Genomic DNA, 15,487 nt, shown 5'->3' with positions numbered 1-15,487 from the left:
GTGACAAGCCTATTTATTTTGCTGAAAATAAATAATATCCATTGGCTGACAAGGTCATCCTGGGGCACATTTTACAAAGCTTAGGAGCTTATGTTATATATTTGGTGTTTGATAAATGAAATCATTTATTTTTCAGATCAGGGTAAGGGACACCACAACAAAGTGCTCCAGTATGCTTGATATGCCCCGGTACCATGAACCATAGTATCAAGAATGCAGAGTCTTTCGTAAGAGACTCAGATCCTGCAATTCAGTGTCGCCTTAGACCCCAACAATTCAACTTTCCATATAAAATATGGACGGGATGATATTGCATTCATCACAAATCGAAAATACGGGATAAACCTCGTCCCCTCTGAAAAGAAATACACACGGTGTAACTGTCAAAAACGGCACGATTCCGTCTTTCTGGGGACGTGTAGCAACCTTACATGCCATTTCCCAACAATCTAGATTAAAATAAAAACGCTGTCGAAACCGGACAGAAGCGGTATAGCAAGCACCTCCCCCGCGGCTGTGAGCTCCGCATGCCCCGCCTTGTCCTTTCGTGGGTTACGTGCGCGGAGTGAGCGCCGCTGTTTTTCTTGGAATGTGCTGCAGAACCGTAACGTCACGGGGCGGAGACTGAAACTGGTGTCGCGAGCTGCAACGGCTGATTTAATTCAGTGAAATGTCATCGCGCACATTTGTTTTGGATGCTAGGTTCGCCTGGTTCTGCGAAATTGCAGGCGGTGGTACGCATCTGCTGTACTGGATATCATACACTTCATTTGTTCATATTTATGAAACTTATGCATGCCATTGATTAGAAATCCACGATGAAAATGGGAAATGGGAAAAAAGGCGGGTGATGTTCCAAGTTTTACACTAGTTAAGAAAATGAAAACCATTAGTCTTGACTCTCTAGTACATTCTTTATTAACAATCCACGAATGACAAATGTGGGAGTACCCTGCAAGTTGACCTGATGCAACACATAGTAACTTGTCATCATCTTGACAGCTGCCAGTTCAAATGACAGGTAATAATTAATTTTCAGACCTCAAAACAGCTGCAGCCAAATAACACTGGACAATGACTTGAGCAAAATGCTGACTGTACATGCTGAATATAAATTTTCTATATGGTAAGTAAGACAAGTGAGGCCAACAGGAAAGAAAATCATTGAGCTTAAAAATATCAGAGCCCTGCAGAACGTTTAATTAGCATTCTACCGAAAACAAATCTCTTGTACATGCCTAGCCTGCTCAGCAGTGTTGATTAAATGTGCCTTTGCAAAGACATGCAAGATGCTTCTGATGAGACGCAGTTGCATCAGTCTAGGGTTGTGCACATGTCACACTCACACCCAGTCACCTCTGAAAAAAAAAACGTTTCTGAAGTACACTTGTTGTTCCTTTGAATATGGTCTGATACCATTGGTAGAATAGATTACAATATTCGGTAGCGTGCAAACCGATGTCATTCACTGTTTATCTTTAACGGTAAATATATTTTTTACAATTCGTCCATTAAAATTATCAAACCCATCGTTGTAAAAATAAACGTCAAAATAAAACAGAAACAGAGCTAGTTGTGAGTTGTGAGAAATAATTTTTAGTTGTGATAAATAATTTTTCTATGGAGTTTACAATACAGCCTCCCACTCTTTCGAGAAATTTCTGGAAAGCAGGATAATGTAAAGGTATTTCGTCATTTTATCAACGCCCTGTCGATATACTGATGTAATACGTTCCAGCCACATTCTCACATCATGCCACCAATGAAATTCGAGGCAATACTGCTGTTCAGGTTTACGTTAATCTGAAAAGAAAAACACGGAACACAGGGAACGTGTGACATCACGTCTCCTGCTCTGTACAACGCAGTGCGGGTTTATGCGCGTGCGCGACCCATCCACGTGATCCCGCGCACCGCCTGCCCCGCTGTTGTGTTTACAGCAGAGTGGGCAGGATTAAGATGCGGAGAGGGGAGGAGAGGGACAGGAGGTTATAAAAGCCCTAACGAGCCGCCTGCTCTCACCACCTTCCCCACCAAAACGCCCTACCGGAGTCCACGGCCAACATCTGCGGCTTTGGACGCAGAGGGTCAGATACGGCGTCCACACTGGAGTCTTAGAGAAGATAACGGGGTGAGTAGAGAAAATTGGTTTCTGCGCTGTAGGCTATGTGGGTCGAGTCCGATGCCAATTCGGGCGCTGCGTGTTATCTCCTGCGCTATGCTTCTTTTGTTCGTGTGAAGCTCTGAAGCCCGTTAAAGACGTTCTAGTGAGTTGAATTGAAACGGAAAATTTTCCTGGAGCCGCAGTGCTGAAGTCGTAGTTGCCGTGGTGAATGATACAATCGCTGATCCGTGTGAATACTGCATATTTGCTTAGGGTGAACTTGAAGTCTGATTTACATTTACATTTGTGTCATTTGGCTGGCGCCCTTACTCAGGGATACAAATGTATTTGAAGCAGGATGATTGACCTACTCGGTGTGTTAAAACGTTGATAGATTTTTTATGGGCTAATTTGTATAAAACCCTGCTAACGGGCTTATTTGCTTTGCAGTCTTCCCGTTGAAAACCAACGCAGTCGCCAACTTGACAGGCAGAATCCACCCCCCGCGTCCTCGCCGCTTCACTTCCAAAACAAATCACCAGCAATCAGGACAGAATGGTGCAAAACAAAATATCCGAGGTTACTGGATTTCATCGCTCCTTTAAGGTAATAGACTGGCCGGTTTTTGTGTTTTTCTAGCTCTTTTTTTTTGTTTTGCTTTAATGACCGTGACTTTTTTTTGTCACAGTTCTGTTAGTTTATTTCCATAAAGTCTTTACTTTTTATCCATTTTTTAGGGTCAGAACCCATTTGAATCTAAAGAATTTTCCAAAACAGCATCCCGGCTCCTTGATTCGGCTTTCAGTTTTGATTGCTCCACCCGGCCTGGTGAGTGTCTTTAAGTCTGGATGTCCTGCCAAAAGGCTCCTCTGTAGTTTCATGGACTTATTCTTTTTTTTTTCAATACCCTCCACCATACAAACGTCTGTGGCTGTGTGTTTGGTTGCAGCAAATTGCTAAACAGCATAATGACCTGCTTTTGCTCTAAATGGTGTTTCGTAGCCTGTTTCTCCTTCACACCTGCTGACACTCAATCTCATCCTCCCAGCAGGCAGCCTTGTTAATGCCCTTCTGTTTTCTCCTGTTCTTTAAATTGAAGACATGCCAGCCAGCCAGCCGATTGATATACCAGATGCCAAGAAGAGAAACAAGAAAAAGAAGAGATGCAGGGCAACCGATAGCTTCTCTGGTCGATTTGAAGGTATCTATCTAAGATTGTGCCCTGATTAGTTGCTGGCCCATGTGCTGTTTTGGTGTAGGAAAATGAACAAGTGACTAAGTGCTTCCAACTCATGGAGATAATGTTCCCTCAGATGTCTACAGACTTAAAGATGAAATATTGGGAGAAGGAGCCTATGCTAGAGTTCAGACTTGCACCAGTCAAATTACCAATAAAGAGTTTGCTGTAAAGGTAAGTTGTTTTTTTTTCTCTATTAAATTTTGTCTGAAATCCTTTGCCCATCCTTTAGTGTGTGATGTCTTGTGGTGTTTTGTTTACATTGTGTGTTATAAACTGTGAACAGATAAGGAAGTATTGTAAGAAGTCAGTCATAGTCACCCTCAGGCTACTGAGGTAGAATGATAAGGTGATATTCTGTTGAGAGCATTTTTTCCTGCCGTCATGCAAGGATCTTATGAGCCATTTTCATCCTTAACATTGTTAATGTGAGCTGGGCTGAAATAGTGCCTAAGAGGTCTTCTGCTGATGCTTGGAGTGCCTGGGCCTCTGTGATTTGTGGCCCAAAGTGCTGGCTCAGCACAGAAACTTCCGTTCATTGTTATGTTCAGGTTGCGTGAGCCAACCAGTCAGAGTAGAGGGGTGGAGACTGCTTCTTTAACTCTGCTTTTGATTGGGCAACACAGAGTCCAGCGGTAGGGAACATTGTGCCAAAACAGATTTTGAGCCGAGGGGAGGCCAGGGTTGGGCTTGTGATCAGTGTATTTCTGTGTTTACAGTTGGGATTGTGTGTCTTGGCTCCTTTTAATGCAATGTTTGAGGAAGTTGCACTTTCACAATTCTTCTCTAATGGGATAGTCTACAACTCAATCTTCATGGGGTGTAGAGACATGCCCACTACTATATTTTGCTGTTGTAGGGGGCCAGACAGAGTGATTGTAGTTTGGGATTGCTTCTCAGACATTTTATGCCAGATGGTCCTTTACCCCTCCCCCATCCAGACATAGGAGGATGTGAACAAAAAGAAAGGAGAAACTTTTTTAAAATGTTTCCTATGTTTTAATTTCGACATCAGTTTCAGAAATATTCATTCCTACACAGAAACACAAAGTACAAGTTAAAATGCTGTAGTATCTTTTGCACATTGCTTAATACTCCATTGTGCAATTGTGTCCTCCTAGGGTAGTAAAGATTGTCCCCTGAAAGCCCCATTGCCATGTGAATGTGAAAGAAAACCCTCCAGCTTGATATTGATTTATGAGGCTGCAGTATGTATCCACACCCCTACCTCAAACCTCTGGATCTTGTCTGCAGATTTCAGAGCTTCCAGCTTGTCTCTCGGTCATGGTGTTCTGTCCACTCCGGGATGTTTTTGGTCATCTCCCTACATGTCTGAAGCTCTGTGTGCCCTGATTTGTTTTGGCAGCTCTGTCAAACAATCCTGCTGACTCAGGATTGTTTTCATGGTCCGAAGCAGTTGTGGGGTGCCCTAAGCCCACTCTTACTTTCTCTCCTCTCTCATTCTGGGATGCTTTGTGTGTGTGTGTTGGCGGCACATGGCATGGCTCAGGGTGACGAGGGGGGTGGTGGCAGTTCAGGATCTGTGTTTTATGGTGTCAGCATTTACACACTGTGGCTGTGTGTTGCAACAGGTTCTCTCTCTGGTGCTTTGGGCTGTATATAGTAAACATGTTGATGGGCTTCCTACTGCCAGACTTTGTGCCCCTGAGTTTAAAAGTGGGTTACATATTTGGTGTACTTATAGAGACATGGTGGCCTGAATTGCCCATTGTTTCTGAAGTGCTTTGAGGGTGGGGGGGTTGTGTTGTTGTCACGTATTGGAAGTGCTTTGGGATTGTCTGCTAAGACTAGGGCAGTCACTTTTTTGTTCTTTGGGTCAGAGCAACTTGTGCAGTTGTTTTCCATTTATGTGTCTTTACTTCACCACAGATCATCGAGAAGAGACCCGGACACAGTCGAAACAGAGTGTTCAGAGAGGTGGAAATGCTGTATCAGTGTCAGGGACACAGGTAGACAAACTCCCCAACTTGTATTCCCATTTGTCCTGTCTAGTACATGGGTTTCACTTTGTGCCTGAACATTTCTTATACTATTCTTAGATTATTGTTAAACGTTTGACTGCATGTTAAATGCTTTTTTTTTTATTGTTATGGCAAAAGGAACATTCTGGAACTGGTGGAGTTTTTTGAAGAGGAAGATAAGTTCTACCTGGTGTTTGAGAAGCTCAGGGGAGGTAAGTGACATGCCCGGTTTGGTGGCTGCAAATGACTCATGGCGGGATGGTGACAAGACGATGCTTCTCTTTCAGGCTCTGTACTGGCTCACATCCACAAGAGACGCCAATTCACTGAGCAAGAGGCCAGCATTGTCGTGCAGGACATTGCCAGTGCACTGGACTTCATCCATAATAAAGGTAAGCGTTGCTGGTGGATATAATGTTGATTACAGTACCATCTGAATTAAATGAAAACTGAATGGACCAATAGGAATAAAAGGAAATGATTATTTGTCTGTTGTGGTTATGAAGGGATGGCTCATCGAGACCTTAAGCCTGAGAACATCTTGTGTGAAAATGAGGATCGGGTGAGTGCTCCTGTTAGTCGTTGTGGTGGCTGGTGTTAAACTTCAGTGGACCTGTTGAATATTTTTACAGTGTGAATGTGTACTTGCTATCTGTGAATTGCAGATCTCCCCAGTGAAAATCTGTGACTTTGACCTTGGCAGTGGCATTAAGCTGAACAGTGACAGTTCCCCCATCTCCACTCCTGAGCTCCTCACTCCTGTAAGTACACATTATCTCCCTGTCTGTGTATGTGTGTTTTGACCTGCAGTACACTCTCACAGCAGATGAGTGTGAGAGGCCATTGTAGGGTAACTATTAGTTGGGCATCTCAGCTCCTGGCCAATCATTAAACACCTTATGTAGTGGTGCGCTGTTGACTGATCCACAGTGGTGCTATGGGTGGAGTACTCGGCGTAGACAAAAGGTGGAATGCTGAGGTCAAGGTCTCGGGTCTGTGGCTGTTTGCTTTTCTCAAATCTGCAGAACTTTGATAACAGGTGAGTCAGTTGGGGGGGAATCATGTGAGTTTATTCCTGTTCAGGAAGAGGGGTGGACATGTGCTTTGGTGTCGCTGTGGTGCTCTGGACTGTGGAGACAGAAAAGAGCAGCTGGAAGAGAAGACCGGAGTGAGGCATTTGTGTTGGGGGTTTCAGGGGATGAGACCTGATCCTCAGTCTCTATTTTTGTAAGGAATATTGAAGTGATGTCTGTGGGTCACATGTGTGTGGGACTTGCTCAGTCACATTTAGGAATTGTGACACTCCAGACTTGAGCTCATAAATGTTGAATGACCTTCATCGTTTGAGGATTGTCAAGGGGTGAATGAGAATAAAGAGTTGAGCTGTTATGTGGTTCAGAAGTGAACAGCCCTGGGATTGAGCAATAATTACCCTACAGAACAACAAAACACACTATTAAACACATAAGGTTTAGTGTACATTTTGTAAATATATAGCAAGTATGAAGGCAAATCTTTAAATGTTATACATTCCTAATAAGTTTTTTCTTATTTTATTTTATAAACTGTCCTTGTCTGCACTTTTTCTTGTCTGCTGATTATTGAAGGAGTGGTGTGAGGGAGTGTTCTGATAAAGGGGAGAGAGCAGTGCACATGGCTCCACCCGGGTGGACTTTTCCCCTGTTTTTCCTGTTTGCAGACCTGCTTTTGCATCTGAAAAGTCATAACAAAGGCTGCTGACACATGCCTGCTACTGCACCTAGCAACTGCTCTTTGATTGGCTGCCTGAGAGGGAGGGGAGGAGGGAGGGGCCTGTGCGCTCTGGCCATGCGCAGCACTTTGTTTTTCTTGGGATTCATACCAGAGATTGTCTTTTTTTTTTTTTTTTTTTCCTGGTAACAGGCAAGAGTGTTGCTGACACTCATGTTGTAGGTTGTGTGTGTTGAATAAAATATTTCCTTTAATAAATGCCTGGAAGGGGATTCTTGTTTATTATTTTGCAGAATGCTTGCAGCTGTTTTTAATGCAGGCAGGAGAGTGTTACCTGCAGCTTCTGAGAAACAGCGTGCAACTTCCTGTCTGTGTAGCAGACTGTGCTCAGTGTGTGGTTGTATTTGTGCTGTTTCCTCTTACTGTAAGCCGAATGTATGTTACCATGGCAGACCACTGGTTACATGGTGTGCAGAAAGTCCCCAGGTGGTGTTTGCAAACAAAACCCAAAGCTCCACTCCGCCTGTCAGCTGACTGAGTGAGAACTGACGCAAGCATGTGGCGATGTTGCCGCAGCACAGAGGGAGCTTGTCTCCCGAGAAGTGCCCTTGTCCCGTCCCAACCCCCCAGCCCTGGATAAGTAGAGGAGGCCAACCTCCCTCCTGTCACCATTACTCTTGTGTGCAACATGCTCCCCCATGTGCTGACCTGAATGTGCAATGAGGGTTTCGATGAGGGTGAAGGTGGGGGGAGGGTCAGATGGCGCAACAGTGGGTTTCTTTGTCTGGGATCAGATTCCTGCACTGCAAAATAAGCAGCATTACATAAGAGCAGCGTGGGGGTGGGGTCCACATTTTTAACAAGAAACATAGGCCACATTATTTCACTTTATGTAGACATTGTGCCAAGACGGACAAGCTTTAAAGTCTCTTATCAGCTTAGTCTGAGGCATAGATGCACCACCAGGTGCCACGTCAAACTAGCGACATGCATTCTCCCCCTTCACATTAAAACTAATTTTTGGACTCCTCATCAGCTTGTTATGTAAGGAATGATGCATGTCCCAGTGTTCTGCAGCGCCCGGCTGTTCCTAAGGCAGCCAATCCTCTTTCCTGCACTCAGCACTGGCCTAGTTTCGGCGTGTCCTGCCATGGCAAGTAGGCGGTTTGTGCTGTTCCCCCCTCAGTTTCCATGACTCACCACTGTGCACTGCCAACCAAGGGTTACTACCAGTCCACAGTGTCCGAAGTAACATCTTCATCCTCTGCAGCAGCAGGACTAATCAGGAATATAAACCACACATTTATACAGCTGATCCAGACTAGAAATGAAAACAGAAATTTGCCTGTGCTCATGTTTAGAAAGTATGTTTGTGTGTGTCTTGTCATCTGTGTGCCATCCCGCTGTCTGCCTCTCAACATTCACAGTGATTCATATTAGCTCAGTGCTGTTGAGTATTAAAAATGGAGCTGACATTGTTATGGAACTCATATAGTGAAGCACAGCACACGGTGCATACATCAAAACCTGTCCTCTGCTTTAACCCCTCACCCTTGGTGAGCAGTGGGCAGCCATGACAGGCGCCCGGGAGCAGTGTGTGGGGACCGTGCTTTGCTCAGTGGCATCATGAACGTGTTTATGGAAGCGGTTGTGAATTTCATTGGGAAACTAACAGATGATACCATGCAGAAAACGATCCATCAGAACGTTTCTCAATCAGAAGCTGCGGGTGGATAAAACCTTCCGCGACGCTCTGAGATCTCGCACCGCTACCTATAACGCGGGGCTTGCATCCGGGGACGTGGAACCGTATAAGGCTGTGTCTTACAAAGTTAGGAAAGCGGTGAAGGAGGCGTCATACCGAAAGCGGACGTGTCTGGCAGACAAGCTGAACACATTCTATGCTCGCTTCGGGGCAGTGGTGACCTAGCGGTTAAGGAAGCGGGCCCGTAATCAGAAGGTTGTCTGTTCGAATCCCGATCTGCCAAGGTGCCACTGAGGTACCACTGAGCAAAGCACCGTCCCCACACACTGCTCCCCAGGCGCCTGTCATGGCTGCCCACTGCTCACTCAGGGTGATAGGTTAAATGCAGAGGACAAATTTCACTGTGTGCTGTGTATCACATGTGACAGTCACTTTGAGGCTGCAGCTAAAGACGCTAGCGATGCTACGGCTAGCAACGCCTACAGCTGCGGACAGGAAGACACTGCCAGCACCAAAAACGTGTTCATAATCACAGAGCATGATGTGAGGAGAGCCTTCAGGAGAGTGAACACCAGGAAAGCAGCAGGCTTCTGGGGGAGAATCCTCAGAGCCTGCGCAGACCAGCTAGCACCTGTGTTCACAGCGATATTAAACCTCTCTTTATCTCAGTGATTCAAGGAAAAATCATTGTTCCGGTCGCAAAGAAACCCCATCCTGCCTCCCTCAACGACTACCGCCCTGTAGCCCTCATCTCAGTAGTGCTTTGAACGGCTGGTGTTTACGGAAGCATTGGAAATCTGGAGAATTGGTGCCAGAGGAACAATCTCCACCTGAATGTTAGCAAGGCAAAGGAGTTGATAGTGGACTTTAGTACCAAGCAGGAGAGGATCTACCAGACCCCTGACAGGAGCCCATTGGAGAGAGTGGATAGCTTATAATACCTCCTCTCACATCAACACCATGGTGAAAAATGCCCGGCAGCATCTCTACCACCTTAGATGCCTGAGAGACTTTAGACTGCCTTCCAAGGTGCTTAGGAACTTCACCATAGAGAGCATTCTGATGGGAAGCATCTCAGCCTGGTTCGGGAACAGCACCACGCAGGACAGGCAAGCCCTACAGGGGGTGGTTCGATCAGCTAAACACATCATCTGTAACAAGACAGTCAATCTACAGCAAGCGGTGCTGGACCAGGGCCAGGACCTCAGCCACCCCAATAATGGACTGTTCTCTCTGCTACAATCAGGGAAACGCTTCCGTTCAGGCCAACACAGAGAGAATGAGGAGGAGCTTCTTCCCACAGGCTATATGAGCTCTCAACAACAACAACAACAACAACACTACATAGGACAGAACTCTAATACACTCCAGCACTTTCAATCAGTTCTGGACTCAATCCCCCCAGAATTTTGCAGACATTTTGCACTACTCTGTTACACATATTTTATGTTTAAAAACCGAAATTTGTAATATTTTGTTATGTTTGCAATATTTGCATATTGTTTTTTCACTTGAATACTTGCATTGTTTTAATGCATGCAGGAGGGTGTCAGTAGCAGTCGCAAAAGCATTTAATTGAATACTATACCATGTATAACTGTGTATGTGACAAATAAAATTTGAATTTTGAAAGCTCAGTGGCACCTTGGTGGAACCGGCAACCTTCTGATTAACCTTCCTTAAACACTAGGCCACTAGAGTCTCATTATACAGCCCGAAACAAACACACACAGACTCTCTTAAATCAAACATATGTTGTTTTTATTTGTGTGCTGTCAGATTTGATTTCTTGATTTTGTCTAATAGAGTAATTTTATCTAATAAACTATTCTCCTCTCTCCCCTCCAGTGTGGTTCAGCAGAGTACATGGCGCCTGAGGTGGTGGAGGCCTTTAACGAGGAGGCCACCATCTATGACAAACGCTGTGACCTCTGGAGTTTGGGTGTCATCCTCTACATCATGCTGAGTGGCTACCCTCCATTTGTTGGACGCTGCGGCAGCGACTGTGGCTGGGAACTGGGTGAGCCATGCCACGCCTGCCAGGTGAGTTGCCAGGAAGTAGTGGCAGTTCTCTTCTTCCAAAATGTCATGCAGAACATATTTTCAATTCTTTAAATTGTTTTATGTTATTTGTGCAGAACACACTATTTGAGAGCATCCAGGAGGGAAAGTATGAATTTCCTGAGAAAGAGTGGGCTCACATATCTGCTGGTGCCAAAGATCTCATCTCCAAATTACTGGTCCGAGACACTAAGAAGCGCCTCAGTGCTGCTCAGGTTTTGCATCACCCCTGGGTGCAGGGGGTAAGAGCCTTTTGCTGACACTGCATGTATTTTGAGTCTGGTGTGTTTGAACTCACACCTTCCATATTGAATGAAAGTATGATTATCTGTTCACTGTTTATTTCAGGGTGCCACAGATGCTCCTCCATCATCCATCCTACTACAGCGGTGAGACAGTTTGCAGCGCACTTGTTCCCATGCGCCAATATTTGCATACTCATCCTCATCCCATCTCTCCATTTCAGGAACAGCAGTGCGAAGGACCTTACATTCTTTGCGGGGAAAGCAGTGGCTGTCAACCGGCAGCTGGCAGAGCAGGATGGGCTAGAGGAGCAGCAGCAGCTCCAAGAGGGTGGAGATGCACCACTGCTCATCACCGCCAACGCTGTCTCCAACTGTGCGTCTCCCTCTGCTTCCTCTTCATTCTGCCTCTCTCCACCCTCGGGCTCCAAGCTGGCGCGCCGTCGGCAGAGGAGCAGCCTACTGAAGGGGGCACCAGTCTCTGCTTCAGAGCTGCGCCAACTTCTGGCGCCCCTGGTCATCATGGGAGACTGTGCTTGAACCTAAACTCACTCAGAACCCCATCTTCAAACCCACTTTACACCCTGTCTGTGCCTCTTTGCTGGGATTGTCATACTCACTATACCACACACCCCCTTAAACACCAAAATATGGCACTTTTGAAAAGCACAGTAGTAAGGTCTGTTGAGAAATGCAAAGGATTTGAGAGGTGGGACTCATATTTAATAATAATAAAGGGAGGGTTTTTTATATTTTGTTCAATATATGGCAGAGCCTCTGAAACCAAAGGATTTAACCCCCCCACTTCCACCCAGCTCATGCTGCTTCCTCATTCCCAAAATTGTCTAATATGAATAAATCCTCTCAAAACACTGGGTGAGTGAACAGATATGCCCGTTGTGAGAGAGAGAGAGTGAATATGCGTGTATTATGTGAGAGAGCATCTCTTTTCAACTGCCTGAAAACTTCATTTTGACTCGTATTTTAAAATGTGTTCCCCTTTCCTCACTCCGAGTGTGTGTGTGTGTGTGTGTGTGTGTGTGTGTGTACCTGAACTCATCGCACGTCTGGGATTTATAACTGATATTTAACAGCATCAGGATCATGGTGGATTTAGCATTTCAGTTTCTCAGCCTTTGCTACTTTGAACAAAATATGAAAAATGTGAAGTTGTTCAGTTCTCTATAGGGAAACATCTGCCTGTCAGTGAGTGTCACTCACTGAAGCCCAGATGTTTTCATCTTACCTGTATTTACCGTGACCTTCACACCCAGGCTGTGCTGAAGGTTAGAAAGCACACTGACAATAATAATGATTTACTCCCATACTGCAATAGCTGCAAATTAAACCATACCGCTGAAGTATTGCAAACTTTTTTTTTTTGTTTAGTTTGGAAAGACAAAATCTACAAAGGTTGAAGGAGATGTAGATAAATTGAATTGGTTGGAAAATAATATAAAAACTAAGAAAAACATTCCACAAAACTAATACAAAAAAAGTCTTCCAGGAAAATGTATCTAAATTAATATGAATGATTGTTCTTTTAAAGGTTTACTCCTGTTTCTTGTGTTGAGTGAATCAAATTCAATCTGTGCCACTTTTTTTCTGTTTCTGTTTTATTATTTACAAGGAGGTGCTGTCCAAATGTTCAGGTGGAATGCCATTTTTTTTCTTTTCATCATTGTTGAGAAGGTTTAACACTGTGAGAGGTATTTTTAAAAGGAATTTTTGAGAATGTATGGCAAGTACAGATTGCAATACAGAATTCCTTAACTTTTTTTGGCCTGTGGTGATGGCTGTAATCTCATTCATTAGGGTGTTTGTCTCTCCCTTTAGTGTTCTCCTTTTTGACTGTGTCCACAGGCTTTTGGTCTCAATTTGACCCAGTTTACATGCCAAAGTGAGGAGGATTTTTTTGTGTGTTTTATATCTCCTGCCACCAGGATCGAAAAATCTTCCCCAGACCTCCATGTACACTCATGAATGTCTGTAGAAAGAATTCGCAGTACGGTTGTATTGTACTTGGGATTTAAAACAGATCTGTTTTTGTTAGTCTCCTGTTGTGCTGGTAATATAACACTGATTGTAATATTTCTTTTCTTTTTTACCTTTCTAGAAGTGTGTTTTTGTGGGTTTTATGTCTTATAGTAAGACTTACTTGAATTGTGTATGCAGCGTTTCCTCAATTTTGCTTGGGAAACTATTTTGCTTAAACAAATCAGTACAAAGCATTCATAAGCTGAAGATGTCTGAAAAAAATCTTTACCACTTAAGCTCAGTATTTTTATTTAATTTTTTTGCTTTTTTGCTGTTTGTCCATTACTATTGACTGATCTAGGGCTGGGACAGTTCCAAGGTTCCTAAAGGTTGGTCTGGATTTTCAGATGTGCACAAAAAGCAGAATAAAGAGTCAGCAGTACCTGCTCAGTGCCTGCTGAGCGTGGGGACAGCTTTAATGCAGGACCGCTGCATGTCCACACGATGGACTGCCTTTCACCAGGAGTACTGTCTCCTGCTCTCTTCTTATAATTATTTTGAAAGACTGTATTTAGTTAAGGATATATTCAGATTTCAGCTTTTTGGTAAAAATTCTTCTCAGCTACTGAATATAGCCCAATGTAGAGTCTTTTTGAGTTTTTACTTCAGTTATTCATTTTTTATGGACTCAACTTTTTCAAGTAGGAGTCTGTTTTTTGGTTACTTTTTCAAGTTTTCTTTTTCTCCTTTTCTTTAGCCTTCAGGCTACTGCTATTGATGCTCTTGTTTCTGGCACTGTTAATTCCCTCCTCTACCCAGAATCATCTTGGGAATAACTTTTTTTTTTTTTTTTGAGGACAAAACCTCATCTTGGGAAACAGAAACAATGTTTTGAAGCACTTTACTGTACCATGTGACTGACTGCAGTTCACTCAAATTTATGACTGTTGTTGCAGAATTTTGTATTGTTTTTCTAAAAAATAAAAAAAAATAAAAATGTCTGAACCTTGTTCTGCCTTTTGATTCAATACCTCAATCTTGTCAGTAAAGCTCTTGGGATCACATATCAAATGGAAGTTTGGTGGAGCAGAGTATTGTGTGTGTGCTGCTTGTTTTAGCCAGGGTTGTGAAATTAACTGATATCACTGATTCAATCAACTGCAACCAGCCACTAGTTCAGCTCCCAAAGGCAGCGTAGCATCTGGAAAATCAGTTATTGTATTCCTTAGTTGAGAGAGTGAGGATTTCAGACAATGAGCAATATGAAGGTAACATTAAAAATGGCTGCCTAATATTTTAAAGGTGTTCCTCTTGCTGCTGAAGCCTGAAGGCATCCAGTTCAGCCTAGCACCTCACCTAGCACCTTACATTGTGTTGGGTGTGTTTATAAACATGTATATAAACGTCATATATATGGTCATTACCAGTCCTGTTCCCCAGGTGAATGCTCTCAACTTGCCATATACATAATTAGGTTATTTAGGCTCATTTAGGTCTCTTCTTTTGGTAAATAATGCACACACTCAATTTAAAAGAAGATACAATTCATTAGACCAGGCCACATTCTTCCATTATGCTTCTTTGTGCAATGTAGGAGCTTTCTGGTTGGTTGCTTCACCACTTTTATTAGAAACTGCACACATGGAACAGACCTGCTGTTTAGACTCACCTAACATGATCGTTTGGCCTTCTAAAACATCAACTAATTGTTCTTTTGGTACCTGGTATGTTTATTAGACAGTGTCACAGTGCCATCTAGTGGTAGGGGTCACGGATGACATTATATAATAATTTCAATTTGATTTCTTGTCTGTTAGCCAAAAGCAAAAATTATTTCCTCACTTTAGTTTCATTTTCCAGAACTGGAAGAGCGGTTTCGGACTCACGCATGTTTAGCGAAGCTGAGCAATTCTTAGATTCTTACCTCTGTCCAAATGCGACTCAGGCTACTGTCTGTATAAATAGTCTGGACGTGTCACACATAGACCTCGGCTACAGAGTCCGAGTAGCGCGGCACCTGGGTGGCTGAACAGGCACCACTCGCAGATTCTCTCAATTAAACCAAACCCCTATTCAAGGGGAACGCAGTCTAATAACTTTAACTATGACTGCATAATAAAGGGAATAAAAAATAAGGTCCTAGATCTGAATTAATGAAAGATTCTTACTAAATAACTTGTTCTGTACATAGTTGAATGTGCTGACAACAAAATCACACAAAAACAAAAAAAAAAAAATCAATGGAAATCAAAAATTTAAACCCATAGTGGTCTGGATTTTAAGTCACACTCAAAATTAAAGTGGAATAACACAATACAGGCTGATCCAAGTACTCTCTTTAAGTATGGAACCACCTGTGTTTGCCTGCATTTTATGCTTATTGTTCCACCAGGAATTGTATGGCGTGGTAGTAGCCTATTGGGTAACACACTTGCCTATGAACCAGAAGACCCAGGTTCAAATCTCACT

At 43.6% G+C, this 15,487-nt stretch overlaps 1 protein-coding gene across 1 annotated transcript; it reads left to right on the top strand.

Annotated features, from left to right (window-relative positions):
- The first annotated feature begins 1,931 nt into the window (after positions 1 to 1,931).
- On the top strand, positions 1,932 to 14,019 carry mknk2b (MAPK interacting serine/threonine kinase 2b). Its single transcript, XM_029001085.1, has 14 exons — positions 1,932 to 2,131; positions 2,555 to 2,710; positions 2,842 to 2,932; positions 3,204 to 3,305; positions 3,418 to 3,515; positions 5,232 to 5,311; positions 5,462 to 5,535; positions 5,611 to 5,715; positions 5,830 to 5,885; positions 5,989 to 6,084; positions 10,587 to 10,781; positions 10,877 to 11,041; positions 11,148 to 11,188; positions 11,266 to 14,019. The coding sequence occupies exons 2-14, from the start codon at positions 2,660 to 2,662 to the stop codon at positions 11,579 to 11,581; spliced, it is 1,470 nt and encodes a 489-aa protein (XP_028856918.1). The 5' UTR covers positions 1,932 to 2,131; positions 2,555 to 2,659; the 3' UTR covers positions 11,582 to 14,019.
- The last annotated feature ends 1,468 nt before the right edge of the window (positions 14,020 to 15,487 follow it).

This window comes from Denticeps clupeoides, chromosome 13 (assembly GCF_900700375.1).
Source record: "Denticeps clupeoides chromosome 13, fDenClu1.1, whole genome shotgun sequence".
Taxonomy (NCBI): Eukaryota; Metazoa; Chordata; class Actinopteri; order Clupeiformes; family Denticipitidae; genus Denticeps; species Denticeps clupeoides.
Note: the sequence above shows the minus strand (reverse complement) of the source record. Positions and strands in the feature narration are given on the sequence as shown.

Coding starts and splice junctions, on each gene's coding strand:
- mknk2b (XM_029001085.1), top strand. CDS start 2,660: ATGGTGCAAAACAAAATATCCGAGGTTACTGGATTTCATCGCTCCTTT. Junction 6,085..10,586: donor CTCCTGAGCTCCTCACTCCT/GTAAGTACACAT, acceptor TCTCCCCTCCAG/TGTGGTTCAGCAGAGTACAT. Junction 11,189..11,265: donor TCATCCATCCTACTACAGCG/GTGAGACAGTTT, acceptor TCTCCATTTCAG/GAACAGCAGTGCGAAGGACC.